This window comes from Aquarana catesbeiana, linkage group LG05 (genome assembly GCF_042186555.1).
Source record: "Aquarana catesbeiana isolate 2022-GZ linkage group LG05, ASM4218655v1, whole genome shotgun sequence".
Lineage (NCBI taxonomy): Eukaryota > Metazoa > Chordata > Amphibia > Anura > Ranidae > Aquarana > Aquarana catesbeiana.
The window spans coordinates 539614358-539628383 of record NC_133328.1 but is presented as its reverse complement, the minus strand read 5'-3'; the positions used below and the strand labels follow the sequence as shown (position 1 = coordinate 539628383).

General features: G+C 41.5%; 1 protein-coding gene across 6 annotated transcripts in view; it reads left to right on the top strand.

Annotated features, from left to right (window-relative positions):
* Positions 1 to 14026, top strand: part of STAU2 (staufen double-stranded RNA binding protein 2) — a 491304-nt gene that overhangs the window by 263208 nt on the left and 214070 nt on the right. For all 6 annotated transcript variants that reach the window (XM_073631810.1, XM_073631809.1, XM_073631807.1 and 3 more), the window contains one exon: positions 2014 to 2151. In XM_073631810.1, the coding sequence (XP_073487911.1) occupies positions 2014 to 2151 (138 nt within the window). The remainder of the gene's footprint in view (positions 1 to 2013; positions 2152 to 14026) is intronic.

Sequence of the window (14026 nt, the reverse complement as noted above, 5' to 3'; positions counted from 1 at the left end):
TGCATACAGAAAATTTGAGCGGTAGTAAATTTGGTATGAACGTGTACCTACAGGTAAGCTTATAATAAGTCTTATCTATAGGTATGGTGAATATCTTCTAAACTTGCATGGCTTGGAAGATATTCACATCAACTGGACAGCACAGGGGCTAGCACTTCTGCCTACCAGCACTTGGATTGTCGGTTCTAATCCCAACCACGGCACTATCTGCCTGGAGTTTGCATGCTCTCCCTGTTCCTGCATGAGCTTCCTTTGGGTACTTTGGTTTTCTCCCACACTTTAAAGATTTGCTAGTAAGTTAATTGGCCCCTGTCTAAATTGGCCCTAGTATGTATGAATGTGACTGGGGGACCTAGATTAAGCTTCTTGAGGGCAGGGACTGATGTGAATGTACATGTATGTAAAGCACTGCGTAATTTAACAGTGATATAGAAGTACCTGTAATAAAATAAATAAAAACTCCAACTGATTACATTACTGGCTCATTAGCAGTAGCTCTGCAATTATAGCACAGTGAGTGTGACCTGATTGAGGAAAGCGTTGTGCCACAATGGTAACTCCCATACATATGAGTGGGAGTACTACAAAAAACAAGAGAAAGAGAGGGTTTACCAGCCTAGTGCATTATTCCAATGCAACTTTTAACTGTACTAGACAAAGTAAGTTGCAGCATCAATGTCGCTTCATCCACTGTGCTCATAAGCTTGAGAGGACACCACCTGAATCCGAGCTGGCCTACATATTTCGAGGATAGTACCCTCTTCTTCAGAGCCAAACCATTCAGGACCTTACACTTTAACTTTTTATATATAATTGAAGATGGCATGAGAATCCTTTACACAAAGGGGCGAGCGTTATCTCCCTAGAGTCATGTGACTCACACTGTCTGTCAAACGGTATGAGCGGGAGTGACAAGCTTAGTTTCAAGAATAAGTCTGTTATAATGTACTAGTGATGCAGTGCATACTAGCACATTATGGCATAAGGGGGCCCAATTTAAGAAAAAAAAAAGGAAGCGTTTACTACCACTTTCAGAAAGCAGTGAATGTGTAAGGGCTATGGCTCTCCTCTCCTCTACTGATTTATTCAGTTGAACATCGTAGTGATTGCACAGGCTATTTACAGCTTATTATTAAAATATGAAATTAACAACCCGAGGGTCAGGAAAGACCACTCTCAAAAATATGTTTTTACTCAGGACCAACAGCGGTGTATAATTGAAATATGAAAAATCTTTATTGTGCAAAAATATGAAATAATTTCCAGACTGCCAGGCTTTTGGCCAGCAACCCTCCAAAAAAATATTGTTAAAATAGAGACAAGTTGTCACAACATTAAAGTAGCACACAGCTGAGCTCAGAACCATGCGGACAATAGCCAATCATCATCCATACATTAAGCATAACCACAAAGATGAAGCATTAGAACTGCAGCGTCTCAACTGGTAGGTCTTGGCAAGCCCAAACAGACTGTTATTGCAATTGTCAATCCTGAATAAATGACTAGTTATCGCTAAAGACCCACTATGTTGAGAGGTCATAGTATCACAACTGGCAGTTGTTGATTGGCCTTTGGATAATTGGCCATAGTTATGGGGACACGCACAGCCCAGGCCGGGGAGCGTGCCAGCCTGGCACACGCCAGAAGAGGAGATGAGGGAGTGCTGATTTTGACAAAAAAAAATTTACCTTTACAACCATTTTAAATTGGGCTGTTTTCTCATGCTCACCGCCATCATATGCAGTAGTTAATATGCAACTGATTAAATTATATTTTATTCTTAAGCAATGACATAAATTATGTTATACTGCACATGCATTTCTATCATTGGTTCCATAATGGCACCGGCTAGCCTAAAATGATGAAAAAAGTGGTGCACTTATTGTATCCTAGTACTAAATATTTTTTCATTTGAAGTCACCGGAATCATTATATTCATGTTGTTGTATTGACTGTTGCATCTGCAGTACTCCAGTGGTATAGTATAAAATCATTTTGGATATTCTTCCCTAGGCTTCCCCAGAATATGGCCAGGGGATGAATCCAATCAGTCGCTTGGCTCAGATTCAACAGGCTAAGAAAGAGAAGGAACCTGAGTATGTCTTGCTGTCAGAGAGAGGAATTCAGCGCAGAAGAGAATTCATTATGCAGGTAGTGTATCAGATTTACAGCTTTTTTGGTTGTTTCTCTTGTGAAAAATGCTGCTGTCTTATAGAATTTCGATGTATAATGTTACTGGGAGTTGAACGTTAATATTGTATTAAATAAAAGCAAGCATCACTGAACACTTTCAGAGCTGATATCTAGTATGACAACTCCCTTTAATTGCCAACTCAATCTTATATATTACTCTACAAGGAGCTAGAGAAATTGAAGGGGTTATGATTACCTTACATTTTCTATACAGAATGCCATCCTGCAAGGTGCAAAATTAGGCATTTTTACTGTCACTTTTTCTGCACAGCTTTAATGTAAAGCTTTTGCAAATGCAGTTAATTGAAACTCATATAAGACATATATAACTGCATATAATGGAAAAAAATCAAAGGTAACCAAATGTTGAATAGTAGATTTAGATATATACAGTAGGTAGCAAAAGTTATAAGCAGATCTCAACTTTGGCTGAAACTGTTAAGTCTGCATTTACTGCTCCCTATCTCATTTTATCCTTTTGGTTAGTGATGTCAATTCACATTAAAGAACCAATAGCAAAGCTTCGGAAAACGGAAGGTTGGAAATCCTCTTTTATTTTATGTCAAAGAAATGTTTTATTGAATAGTTAGGTATCCAGAGTATTTCACATACATGTGTTAATGTATATCAAGAAATCACATAACATAACATTTTGTAGCATATCACTTATGAGTCAAAAGATGGCATATTCAAGTACGATCAAGTAATGTCAATACACCGCGGTTGACCCCTAGAACTTTCCCTGAGCCCTCATTTCCAGTGGGTTCAGACCTGGCCTGTTTAACCAGTTTGCCCATACTTTTTCAAATATACATGTGCAGCCCTTACATTGATAAATATAACGTTCTAATCTAAGTGTCCCCAATGTTTCTAATTTATTCCTTTTGAGAAGGTGGTTCTCTGGAGTTCCAGTGTTGCAATAATAACTTGCAGGCCTTGAATAACGTTCTACAGATCGCCTTCCTTTTAAATACTCGAGGCTCCACTTACTCCAGGATACCCAATATACAGCATTATGGTCAAGTAGAATAGTGGACTAAAAGACAGTATAAAGCATATCTACCACCCCCTTCCAATACTGATGTAATTTGGGGCACCTCCATAGTAAGTGTATCAAATCACTGTGGTCTCTTTTACACCTGCTACAAAGTGAATCTACTTGAATCTTCATCCTATGTAACTTAGATGGCGTAAAATGAGTACGCAAATGTACAGAAACACTAAGAGCACTAGTTTAAACAGATTGAAAAGCCTTTTCCCTTTCCCCCAGTTACAGGACCTGAGTCCTTTTCCAAATGCACAGTAACCTTCAAAGGAAAATCATTAAGAAATTCCTTTAATAACATGATGTAACATTGAAATATAAAACCCTTTAGAGGTTTCAGAGTATTGGACTAAGTTAAACACTGGGGTAGGTGACATATGCCACTCACACAAATTTTCTTGAGCCCTGACTGCATGGCGTAGTTCTGCATGTTAAAAGTATATACCCTGAGGCAGCTAAAAATTAACTTAAAGGGCTGAGAAGGGCAACAAGGTACAATTCCAGAAGATGTGGCAAAGATGCATAACCCCAAATTCTCTCCCAAAGACTACCTTACTGTAGTTTTGCCAGCTTTCTATATGTGTCATTCTGCCAGATAGGTCTATAAAAAGTAAATCCAGTAACCCCTGGATATTACTTCATTCCATATTTTCTGAATGAGGCGATGTATTGGAAATTTTTTGGTTTGCCAAATGGCCGAAAGGACAGATTCCCAGGTGTAAAAAAGAGAAGTTGTGGAGCTAGGAAGAGGATCGTCAGTGCCCTTGGACCAGGACATGCGACCGACTAAATGCTGCAACTGTGTAGCCAGGTAATAGAGCCAAGGCTTAGGAAAGGCAAGGCCGCCACTATCCCTAGGCTGCTGTAGGAGTTTTAATTTAATCCCAGGTGGACAGTCTTTCCACAGCAGCGTGTGGACAATAGAATTTACCAATTAAAGATTTACAGCGTCCTATAGTTTCCACTGCACAGTCCCCTCTGACTTTTTAGCCTACTCTGGATCAAAATGCTCTACCTCCCTGTTCTGCTTATTTTATGATGGGGCCAGTTGGGACATCTGTGCTGGCTTTGCATTCTGTTAGCCCCCCCATTGACTGATCTTCACTATGACATTGTAGATTAATTTGGCCTCATGGAACATTCGGAGGAAGACTCCACTAAACGTAAGGCCATTATAGACTCATGCTATGGCACCTGCATTCAAGAAACGCATTTAAATCGAATGTAAAGTCTGTTTTTTTTTTACTTTAAAAATAACAAACATGTTATACTTACCTGCTCTGTGCATTGATTTTACACAGAGCAGCCCAGATTTTCCTCTTCTCGGGTCCCTCTTCAGCACTCCTGGTCCCTCCCTCCCACCGAGTACCCCCACAGCAAGCAGCTTGCTATGGGGGCACTCGAGCCGAGCTGCAGCTCTGTGTGTCCTTTCAGACATGGACCCGCAGTTCGGCCCCGCCCCCCCATCTCTCTCTCCTGATTGGCTAACTGACTTTGATTGACAGCAGCTGGAGCCAATGGTGCTGCTGTGCATCCAATCAGGAGGGAGAATCCTGGACAGCCGAGGCATTAGTGCACATTGCTGGATAGAGATGGGGCTCAGGTAAGTATTAGGGGGGGCTGCTGCACAGTGAAGGTTTTTTATCTTAATACATAGAATGCATTAAGATAAAAAACCATCTGCCTTTACGACCACTTTAACTAAAAACACCATTGACCTTTTACGTTTTTGTACTTATCCAATACAGTATCACTCAGTCTTCTCCTCTTATGCTAGAGGTGTCAGTATTCTAATTTTCAGCTAAGGTACAGTTCTCCTGCCAGCAAGCTATTAACACTAATGGGAGATGCATTTTTCTCATTTGCTCTTTTGACGATTATGACAATTATGTATACTGGGAAATGTTTATATACCTCCTCCCTGTAACATTGAGGTAATCCGGGTGATGGCGATGACAACCCTGGGATTCCCTTTCTGGCAATTGGAGACTTTAATGCTGTATGTAATGCATGTGTTGATAGAGTTCCTGCAGGCCTCACATCTGAGTCTCAGTTTTTTTGCCAGATTTCGGAATTAAGCCTTAGGCTACTTTCACACTGGGGTCGCGTCGTTTTACCACTGCTTTACCGTCGTTTTAGCAGCGCTTTGTGGCCGCTAGCGGGGCGATTTTAACCCCCACTAGCGGGTGAAGAAAGGGTTCCGAAGCAGTGCCCATGCATTCCAGTGGGCCGGGGCGCTCTATACACCGATCCCAAACCGCCCCAAAGATGCTGCTTGCAGGACTTTTTGTAACGTCCCGCAAGCGCACCGCCCCAGTGTGAAAGCACTTGGGCTTTCACACTGGGGTGGCATGGGAGGTGGTTTTCTGGTGCTTTACAGGCGCTTTTTTTAGCGCTAAAGCACCTGAAAAACGCCTTCAGTGTGAAAGTAGCCTTTGGGATATATGGTGTGTGCGTAATCCCCATACCTTTAAATTTTCTTGTTCCAGCATGTATCACACACTTATATTTCCTTTCAGGCTAGTGGTCTATCCAACCATTCCCCTTTAGTTCTTAAGCTACAATTATCCCGTTTTCATAGAAAAGTTTAAAATAATGCTTTTGGGTGGCAAAAATATGAATGCAATCTACTCACTAGGGGGTGAACCTCTGGGGGGAATCTAGGATGGAAAAGGACCTGGGGTCCTAGTAGATGATAGGCTTAGCAATAGCATGCAATGCCAAGCTGCTGCTAACAAAGCAAACAGAATATTGGCATGCATTAAAAAGGGGATTAACTCCATAGATAAAGCGATAATTCTCCCACTCTACAAGACTTTGGTCTGGCCTCATCTGGAGTATGCTGTCCAGTTCTGGGCACCAGTCCTCAGGAAGGATGTACTGGAAATGGAGCGAGTACAAAGAAGGACAACAAAGCTAATAAATGGTCTGGAGGATATTAGTTATGAAGAAAGGTTGCCAGCACTGAACTTATTCTCTCTGGAGAAGAGACGCTAGAGAGGGGATATGATTTCAATTTACAAATACCATACTGGTGACCCCACAATAGGGATAAAACTTTTTCGCGGAAGGGAGTTTAATAAGACACATAGCCACTCACTAAAATTAGAAGAAAAGAGGGTTCTTTACTGTAAGAGTGGCAAGGATGTGGAATTCCCTTCCACAGGTGGTGGTTTCAGCGGGGGGAACCAATAGTTTAAAAAAAACTATTAGATGAGCACCTGAACGACCGCAACATACAGGGATATACAATGTAATATTGACATAAAATCACACACATAGGTTTGACTTGATGGACTGTTTTTTTTTTCAACCTCACCTACTATGTAACTATGTATAAGTGCACCTTTTGGAAGGTTAGTCCCTTCTGGCTACAAGCACTCCCGAGAGGCGAATCTATGAAAGGGCATCTAGCTCAATTTATTCGTACCAACAAAGGGTCGGCCTCACTATCATCTGTATGGGATGCTATGAAAGCCTATTTGAGGGGGCTACTGATCAAGGAGATCAGCCAATTCAAGAAATCTACTAGGGTCTGGGAGAGTTTTCTGTCAACTGAGGCCATTTATGTATGCAACCCATCCCCATAATCCCTCTGCTCCTGGAAGGATGCTCAGTTAATATATATAGACAGAAACTGCAGGAAAAAGCAGAAAGTAAACAATTTTTTACCTGTTGCCGCTACTTTGCTAATGGCGAAAATACTGGTCACCCACTAGCGGTCATAGCCAGCTCCCAATCCCCTACGAACCATATTACATCTATTAGTACAGCTTCAGGTGCGGTTACCCAGAACCCAGGGGAAATCTTAGGGGCTTTTCATGACTTTTATAATGATTTGTATGATAGTAAAATACAGTATGCACCGCAGCAATTGCATGACTTCCTGGACCCCTCGTGCTCCCCTGTCTGGGCAATGCTGATAGGAAGCTACTCTCCTCTCCCATTATGCTCGAGGAGCTAAGTAAGGCAGTGACTGAAGCACCTAATAATAAGGCCCAGGCTGTAGATGGCCGCCTACGGAGATATAAAAACAGTATGAAGATATACTCCTACCAGGGCTGTTAGAGGTTCTGAATTTAGCCTAATAATCTAATTCTTTACCGGAATCTATGAATATGGCAGGCATAATAGTGCTTCTGAAACCAGGCAAAGACTACCCTGAGTCATACCATCCCATCTGCTGAATTCGGATGTCAGATTCCTTGCAAAGGTATTAGCCAATAGACTTAGTAAGGTGATACAGCGGCTGGTGCATCCTCACCAGTCAGCTTTTATACCTACCAGATCAATGTCTATTAACATCTGAAGATTATTTCTTAACCAGCAAATTCCTTCTGATAATGTGGGTAGCAGGGTCATCCTGTTGTTGGATGCTGCCAAAGCGTTCCACAGCGTTTGGGTTTAGGGACTAGATTCGTTAGATGGGCTCAGCTACTTTACTCCTGCCCTCAGGCCTCTATGCTGATCAATGGAACCCAGTCTTTTTCACTTCATTGGGGAACACGCCGATGGTTCTCTCTCTCCCTACTTTTATTTGCCCTAGCGGTGGAGCTATTGGCAGTGGCGATCCAGTAATCTAGTCAGTTTCAAAAGAGGACTATTGGAGGATAAACTAGCCCTATATGCGGATGACGCATTACTATTTTTAGGTGACTCTAATGAATCCCTCTCCTCCCTCATGTTCCTTATTACTACATGTGGATTCTTTTCTGGATTTATGATTAACTGTGATTAACTCTGCTCCTCCCGATCGATAGTCCACAGGTGGGTCTCCCTGCCTGCGCACAGCAAATAAAAGTTCGAGATCACTTGAAATACAACCTACAAACCCGTTAGACAAATTTTAATCTAAAAGCAAGGCATGGTACAACCCCTGGCAAAAATTATGGAATCATCAGTCCCTGAGGATGTTCCTTCATTTGTATATTGTTGTAGAAAAAAAGCAGATCACAGACATGGCCAAAAACTAAAGGCATTTCAAATGGCAACTTTCTGGCTTTAAGAAACACTAAAAGAAATCAAGAAAAATAATTGTGGTGGCCAGTAACAGTTAGATTTATAGAACAAGCACAGGGAATAAATTATGGAATCACTCAATTCTGAGGAAAAAATTATGGAATCATGAAAAACAAACAAACAAAATAACACTCCAACACATCACTAGTATTTTGTTGCACCACCTCTGGCTTTTATAACTGCTTGCAGTCTCTGAGGCATTGACTTAATGAGTGATAAACAGTACTCTTCATCAATCTGGCTCAAGCCTTCTCTGATTGCTGTTGCCAAATCATCTTTGCAGGTTGGAGCCTTGTCATGGACCATTTTCTTTAACTTCCACCACAGATTTTCAATTGGATTGAGATCCGGACTGTTTGCAGGCCATGACATTGACCTTTCTTCAAGGAATTTTTTCACAGTTTTTGCTCTATGGCAAGATGCATTATCATCTTGATAAATGATTTCATCATCCCCAAACATCCTTTCAATAGATGGGATAAGAAAAGTGTCCAAAATTTCAATGTAAACCTGTGCATTTATTGAAGATTTAATGACAGCCATCTCCCCAGTGCCTTTACCTGACATGCAGCCCCATATCATAATTGACTGTGTAAATTTGCATGTTTTCTTCAGACAGTCGTCTGCATAAATCTCATTGGAAAGGCACCAAACAAGTTCCAGCATCATCACCTTGCCCAATGCAGATTCGAGATTCATCACTGAATATGACTTTCATCCAATCATCCACAGTCCACGATTGCCTTTCCTTAGCCCATTGTAACCTTGTTTTTTTGTGTTTAGGTGTTAGAAATGGCTTTCTTTTAGCTTTTCTGTATGTAAATCCCATTTCCTTTAGGCGGTTTCTTACAGTTCGGTCACAGATGTTGACTCCAGTTTCCTCCCATTTGTTCCTCATTTGTTTTGTTGTGCATTTTCTGTTTTCAAGGCATATTGCTTTAAGTTTTCTGTCTTGACGCTTTGATGTCTTCCTTTGTCTACCAGTATGCTTGCCTTTAACCACCTTCCCATGTTGTTTGTATTTGGTCCATGTTTTAGACACAGCCGACTGTGAACAACCAACATCTTGTGCAACACTGCGTGATGATTTCCCCTCTTCACCTACATACTAACAAGCAGATTTAATCTGATGCAGGTGTTAGTGTTTGTAATGAAAATTTACAGGGTGATTCCATAATTTTTTCCTCAGAATTGAGTGATTCCATAATTTATTCCCTGTGCTTGTTCTATAAATCTAACTGTTACTGGCCACCACAATTATTTCTCTTGATTTCTTTAAGAGCCCATTCACACAGGGGCAACACGACTTCCAGCACGACTTTGGGAGGCAACTTGGACACGACTTGAGTATGAATCACAGCACGACTTGGGGCAACTTACAACACAACTTGAAGTCGCCTCCAGGACAGGGAACTTTACAAGTGGCCAATCAGAGCTTATCAGCTGTGTGTGAGAAGAAGGGGGCTGGCTGTTTAGTGGAGGAAATTACTTTCTGTTTCTTTTCTGCTTCCTGTAAAGTTGCCTCAGTATGAACAGTGATCAGACTTGGAGGCAACTTCCATTGAAATCAATGGGTACAAGTTGCCTTCAAGTCGGATTGAAGTAGTACAGGAACCTTTTCTGAAGTCGGAGCGACTGCAGTAGTGTGCATTAAGACAGATCCATTCACTTACATTGATTTTTTCGTGTAGCGCGACTTGAGGCGACTAGGGGCGACTTGGGGCGACTTGAAGTCGGATCCAAAGTTGCCCCTGTGTGAATGGGCTCTTAGTGTTTCTTAAAGCCAGAAAGTTGCCATTTGAAATGCCTTTAGTTTTTGGCCATGTCTGTGATCTGCTTTTTTTCTACAACAATAAACAACTGAAGGAACATCCTCAGGGACTGGTGATTCCATAATTTTTGCCAGGGGTTGTATAAGCTCCTCTATCGGTTGTGAGTAGGGCAAATCTAATTAAAATGATCTGGGCTCCCCAATTGCTGTATATTTTACACAATTACCCTGTGTGGGTTCCGCAACAATGGTTCAAAAAGACGGATTCCCTTTTTTGCATTCTGATTTGGAAAAGGAAGCAAACACGAATCCGCTTACCCATTTTACAACTGCCTAAAGATGGTAGTGGATTGGCTGTCCCCTGGGCTAGACTTTACATTTTAGCATCCCAGCTGCAACATGTTTCTGGATCTGGAACTATGAACACCCACGACCCCATTCAGGCAATGTTGTTGTCCAGATCTACCAAATACCATTTGTTTGCTCAGTTGGAGGCAGGTAGGTTTAGGGCTCGGTGCCAATATCCTACCTTACTCATAATGACCAAGGTTTGGCATGAAATGCGCAGGATCATTTGATATATTGGCATTGCGAGATTTCACCCAATATGATAACGAGGGATGTTGGAGGCGCTTGACAAACTGCAGGGATTTACCAGTTGGTATAACTGAGGTATACTTTTCTACCAATTATACTCTAATGATCATCTTAAATCCTTTAAAGTTTTACAGGATGAGTTTGTTATCCATCATTCCTCCAGCTTTGCCATGCACTTTTTTACCCAAGCTAGTTCTACATCAAACAGATTGACACCCCAATAATTAATTGATCAATTGGCTAATGTTACTGATAAAAAAGGTCTTATATCCTCGCTTTATGGGTCATTGGTGTATTGTCATCAAAGTACGGTGCAGGTTCATGGCAGAATGGACTGGTCATCTGATATCCCGACAGTAGATGGTGAAATATGGCAGTCCTTTTTAAAACTGGTGCTGGTCTCCGTCTCCCCCACTCAGCGTTTGTCACAACTTTTTGTTATTCACCAGGTTCATAGAACCCCTCTCAAGCTGTTTAAATGGTATTGTAGAGAGGGCCCAGACTGCCCCAGGTGCGGGGGTACTCCAGCTGACCATCTGAATATGTTCTAGAGATGCCCCAAGCTTGTAAGATACTGGAACAAAATAATATCAGTTGTTAATCAAGCTTTTCAGGTCTCCCTTCAAAATGACCCCCTGACGTGCATTCTGGGTTTTCTTGATGAAGAACTATTTACACCTCATGTTCGCGCTTCTATTACTCGCCTGTTGTATTTGGCATGTAAATGCATACTGTTGAAATGGATAGCATCCCTCCCTCCTACATTTGAGTAGCTCATCCAAGTAAATACTACCTTACTCAAGGAAAGGCATATCTTGAAATCCAGAGGTACCCCTTTTAAATTTAATTAAATATGGTACCCCTGGATACAGGTATCAGGGTTAGCTCCAATGGCCCTTGTCTTCCTGTAAGTTCTGTAAGGCCTATAATAGTGTTTCAGGTATGTGTAGGTAGGCAAAATCAAGATAATTGTTATGTCCGGATTATGAAAGATATAGAGATGTCAGGCTAAAAACAATGCTGATTGTCACAGGTTTGGTTTTAGTTTAGAACTGTTTAGTGGCATTGTTACAGGGCTACATTTATGGCTTCTCGCTGTATACTTTGCTACTAGCAGTAAGAACACCCCGTTTTGCATACACGTTGTATATATTATTCATAACCGGTGGACATTGACATGTGAATTAATGTTTTAATGATTATTCTTACTGTTATACTAATTTAAGTATGCAAATAGTTCTGTGCATGTTGTGAGAACATCTGTAAAACCTTTGTAACTTGTGCCCTTTTTGTTGTACAGTGCCAACTGTTTTGTTTGCTTGTATGTTAAAAAAAAATATATAAAACCCTTTAATAAAAAATATTTGAAAAAAAAGATGTTCAGCAGTATCCCCATGGGAGTATTATGGAAATAGTTGAGTAATCGGGGCATGAGAATCATTTTGATAAAATTAGTTTTGCCAGCAAGCAACATTTAGATTGTTCCAAACTTTCATTTTACCCCAAAACCCAGGTAAGAAGGGGAGTTATATTAAGTTTGCAAAAATCTGTAAGATTCAGGGTGACCTATGTCCCCAAATATTTAAACGTGGTAGTAATTGGGATAGGGCACGATTGGGCCACAGGCTGCGTGTCACTTCCATCCAATAGCATTAAAGCAGATTTTGCCAGGTTAATATTGAGTCTTGAGTATATACCAAACTCCGTGATGGTGTCCATTGCTGCTTGTGAAGAGGACATAGTATCCCATAGCAGTAGCAGAGTGTTATCAGCATTGAGTAGCGAAAGCCAGTTATTTATGGGCTGGATCTAATCAAGGCAGTCAGTGGTTCAATGGCCAAAGTCATTGGAAGCAGGGACAGGGAAGCCAATACCTTCGCCGAGGGGTTGAAAATCCTTAGATCTGCTAATTATTTTTATATATGCTTTTTACTCAGCTCTTGTGCATTTTTTTCACTGCGTGCTCAGTTTAAATTACCTGGAATTGTTACATGTTTATTTTAGGCAGGACATTGAACCATTCATAGCAGTTCTTGCCCCCAAAGGAGATTATAATCAGCTGTTCCCATTGTGGTTGTGCACATACTATACATACTCGGGGTGGAACATGAAAAAAAAAACCCACGCGATCTACAAACCATGCAGATAGTGTCCTAATATGGCAATCAATCCAGAGACCTTATTATTGCAAGGTGAGGGTGCTAACCATTTTGCACCAATACTGCCCTCATTGGTGTCAAAGGAAACATCCAGAAGGAATCGCTTGTAATATGTCCATATAGTAAACTGCTTTTTTTTTAGGTCAAAGTGGTAGTTGTCACATATTGTATGTCCCTGTGTATTCATCTGTTCTTTTAAAATCGTTTGCATTTCTGAGAGTAGAACTTGGCTTCCATGGTACCTTTGTAAACGAATGTAGAACAGCAAAAGATGAAATTTAATCTCCTATGAATTTTCTGCCTTTGTAAAGCTGGCCATAAAAAAGCTTGAATTTCAAAATTGGAGCTGTGAAAAATGCTCCACTGAGTAGAAAATGATCAACTAAACACTGACTGTGTCCTATCGATTTGTAGTCACTTTTCGAGTGCCATGCCAATAACTGACAGTGGAGATTCCCCCATTCACATTGTTTAGGGTGGATGGGGGAATCAAATCAGGCTGTGTATAGCCAGCTTAAGGTGACACTAAACTCTGGTTTAAAAAACAATCTACCGTATATACTCGAGTATAAGCCGAGTTTAATAAGTATAAGCCCATTTTTTAGGCTGAAAAACTCCCCCTTGGCTTATACTCTTGAGAGCCGTACCTTTTATTACTAAAACAGCGTGTGTCTCCCGCTGTGTAATGCATTCTGTTCAGCCATCCATTGAAACAATGCCCGCCCTGCCTCCTCCTCGTCTGTGATAGGCAGAACACTGATACAGTTTCCCAGCGTCGTATCAGTGTTCTTCTATCACGGACAGACGAGGAGGAGGCGGGGCGGGGTTTGTTTCAATGAATGGCTGAACAGAATGCATTACACAGCGGGAGACACACGCTGTTTTAGTAATAAAAGGTGCTGCAACTGGGCACAGTGTGACCGCAACTGGGCACAGTGTGACCGCAACTGGGCACAGTGTGACCGCAACTGGGCACAGTGTGACCGCAACTGGGCACAGTGTGACCGCAACTGGACACAGTGTGACCGCAACTGGGCACAGTGTGACCGCAACTGGGCACAGTGTGACCGCAACTGGGCACAGTGTGACCGCAACTGGGCACAGTGTGACCGCAACTGGGCACAGTGAGGCTGCAGATAGGCATTGTTTACTGGTAGCTGCTGCATTTTCTCACCCTCGGCTTATACTCAAGCCTATATGTTTTCCCAGGTTTCTATGGTAAAATTAGGTGCCTCGGCTTAT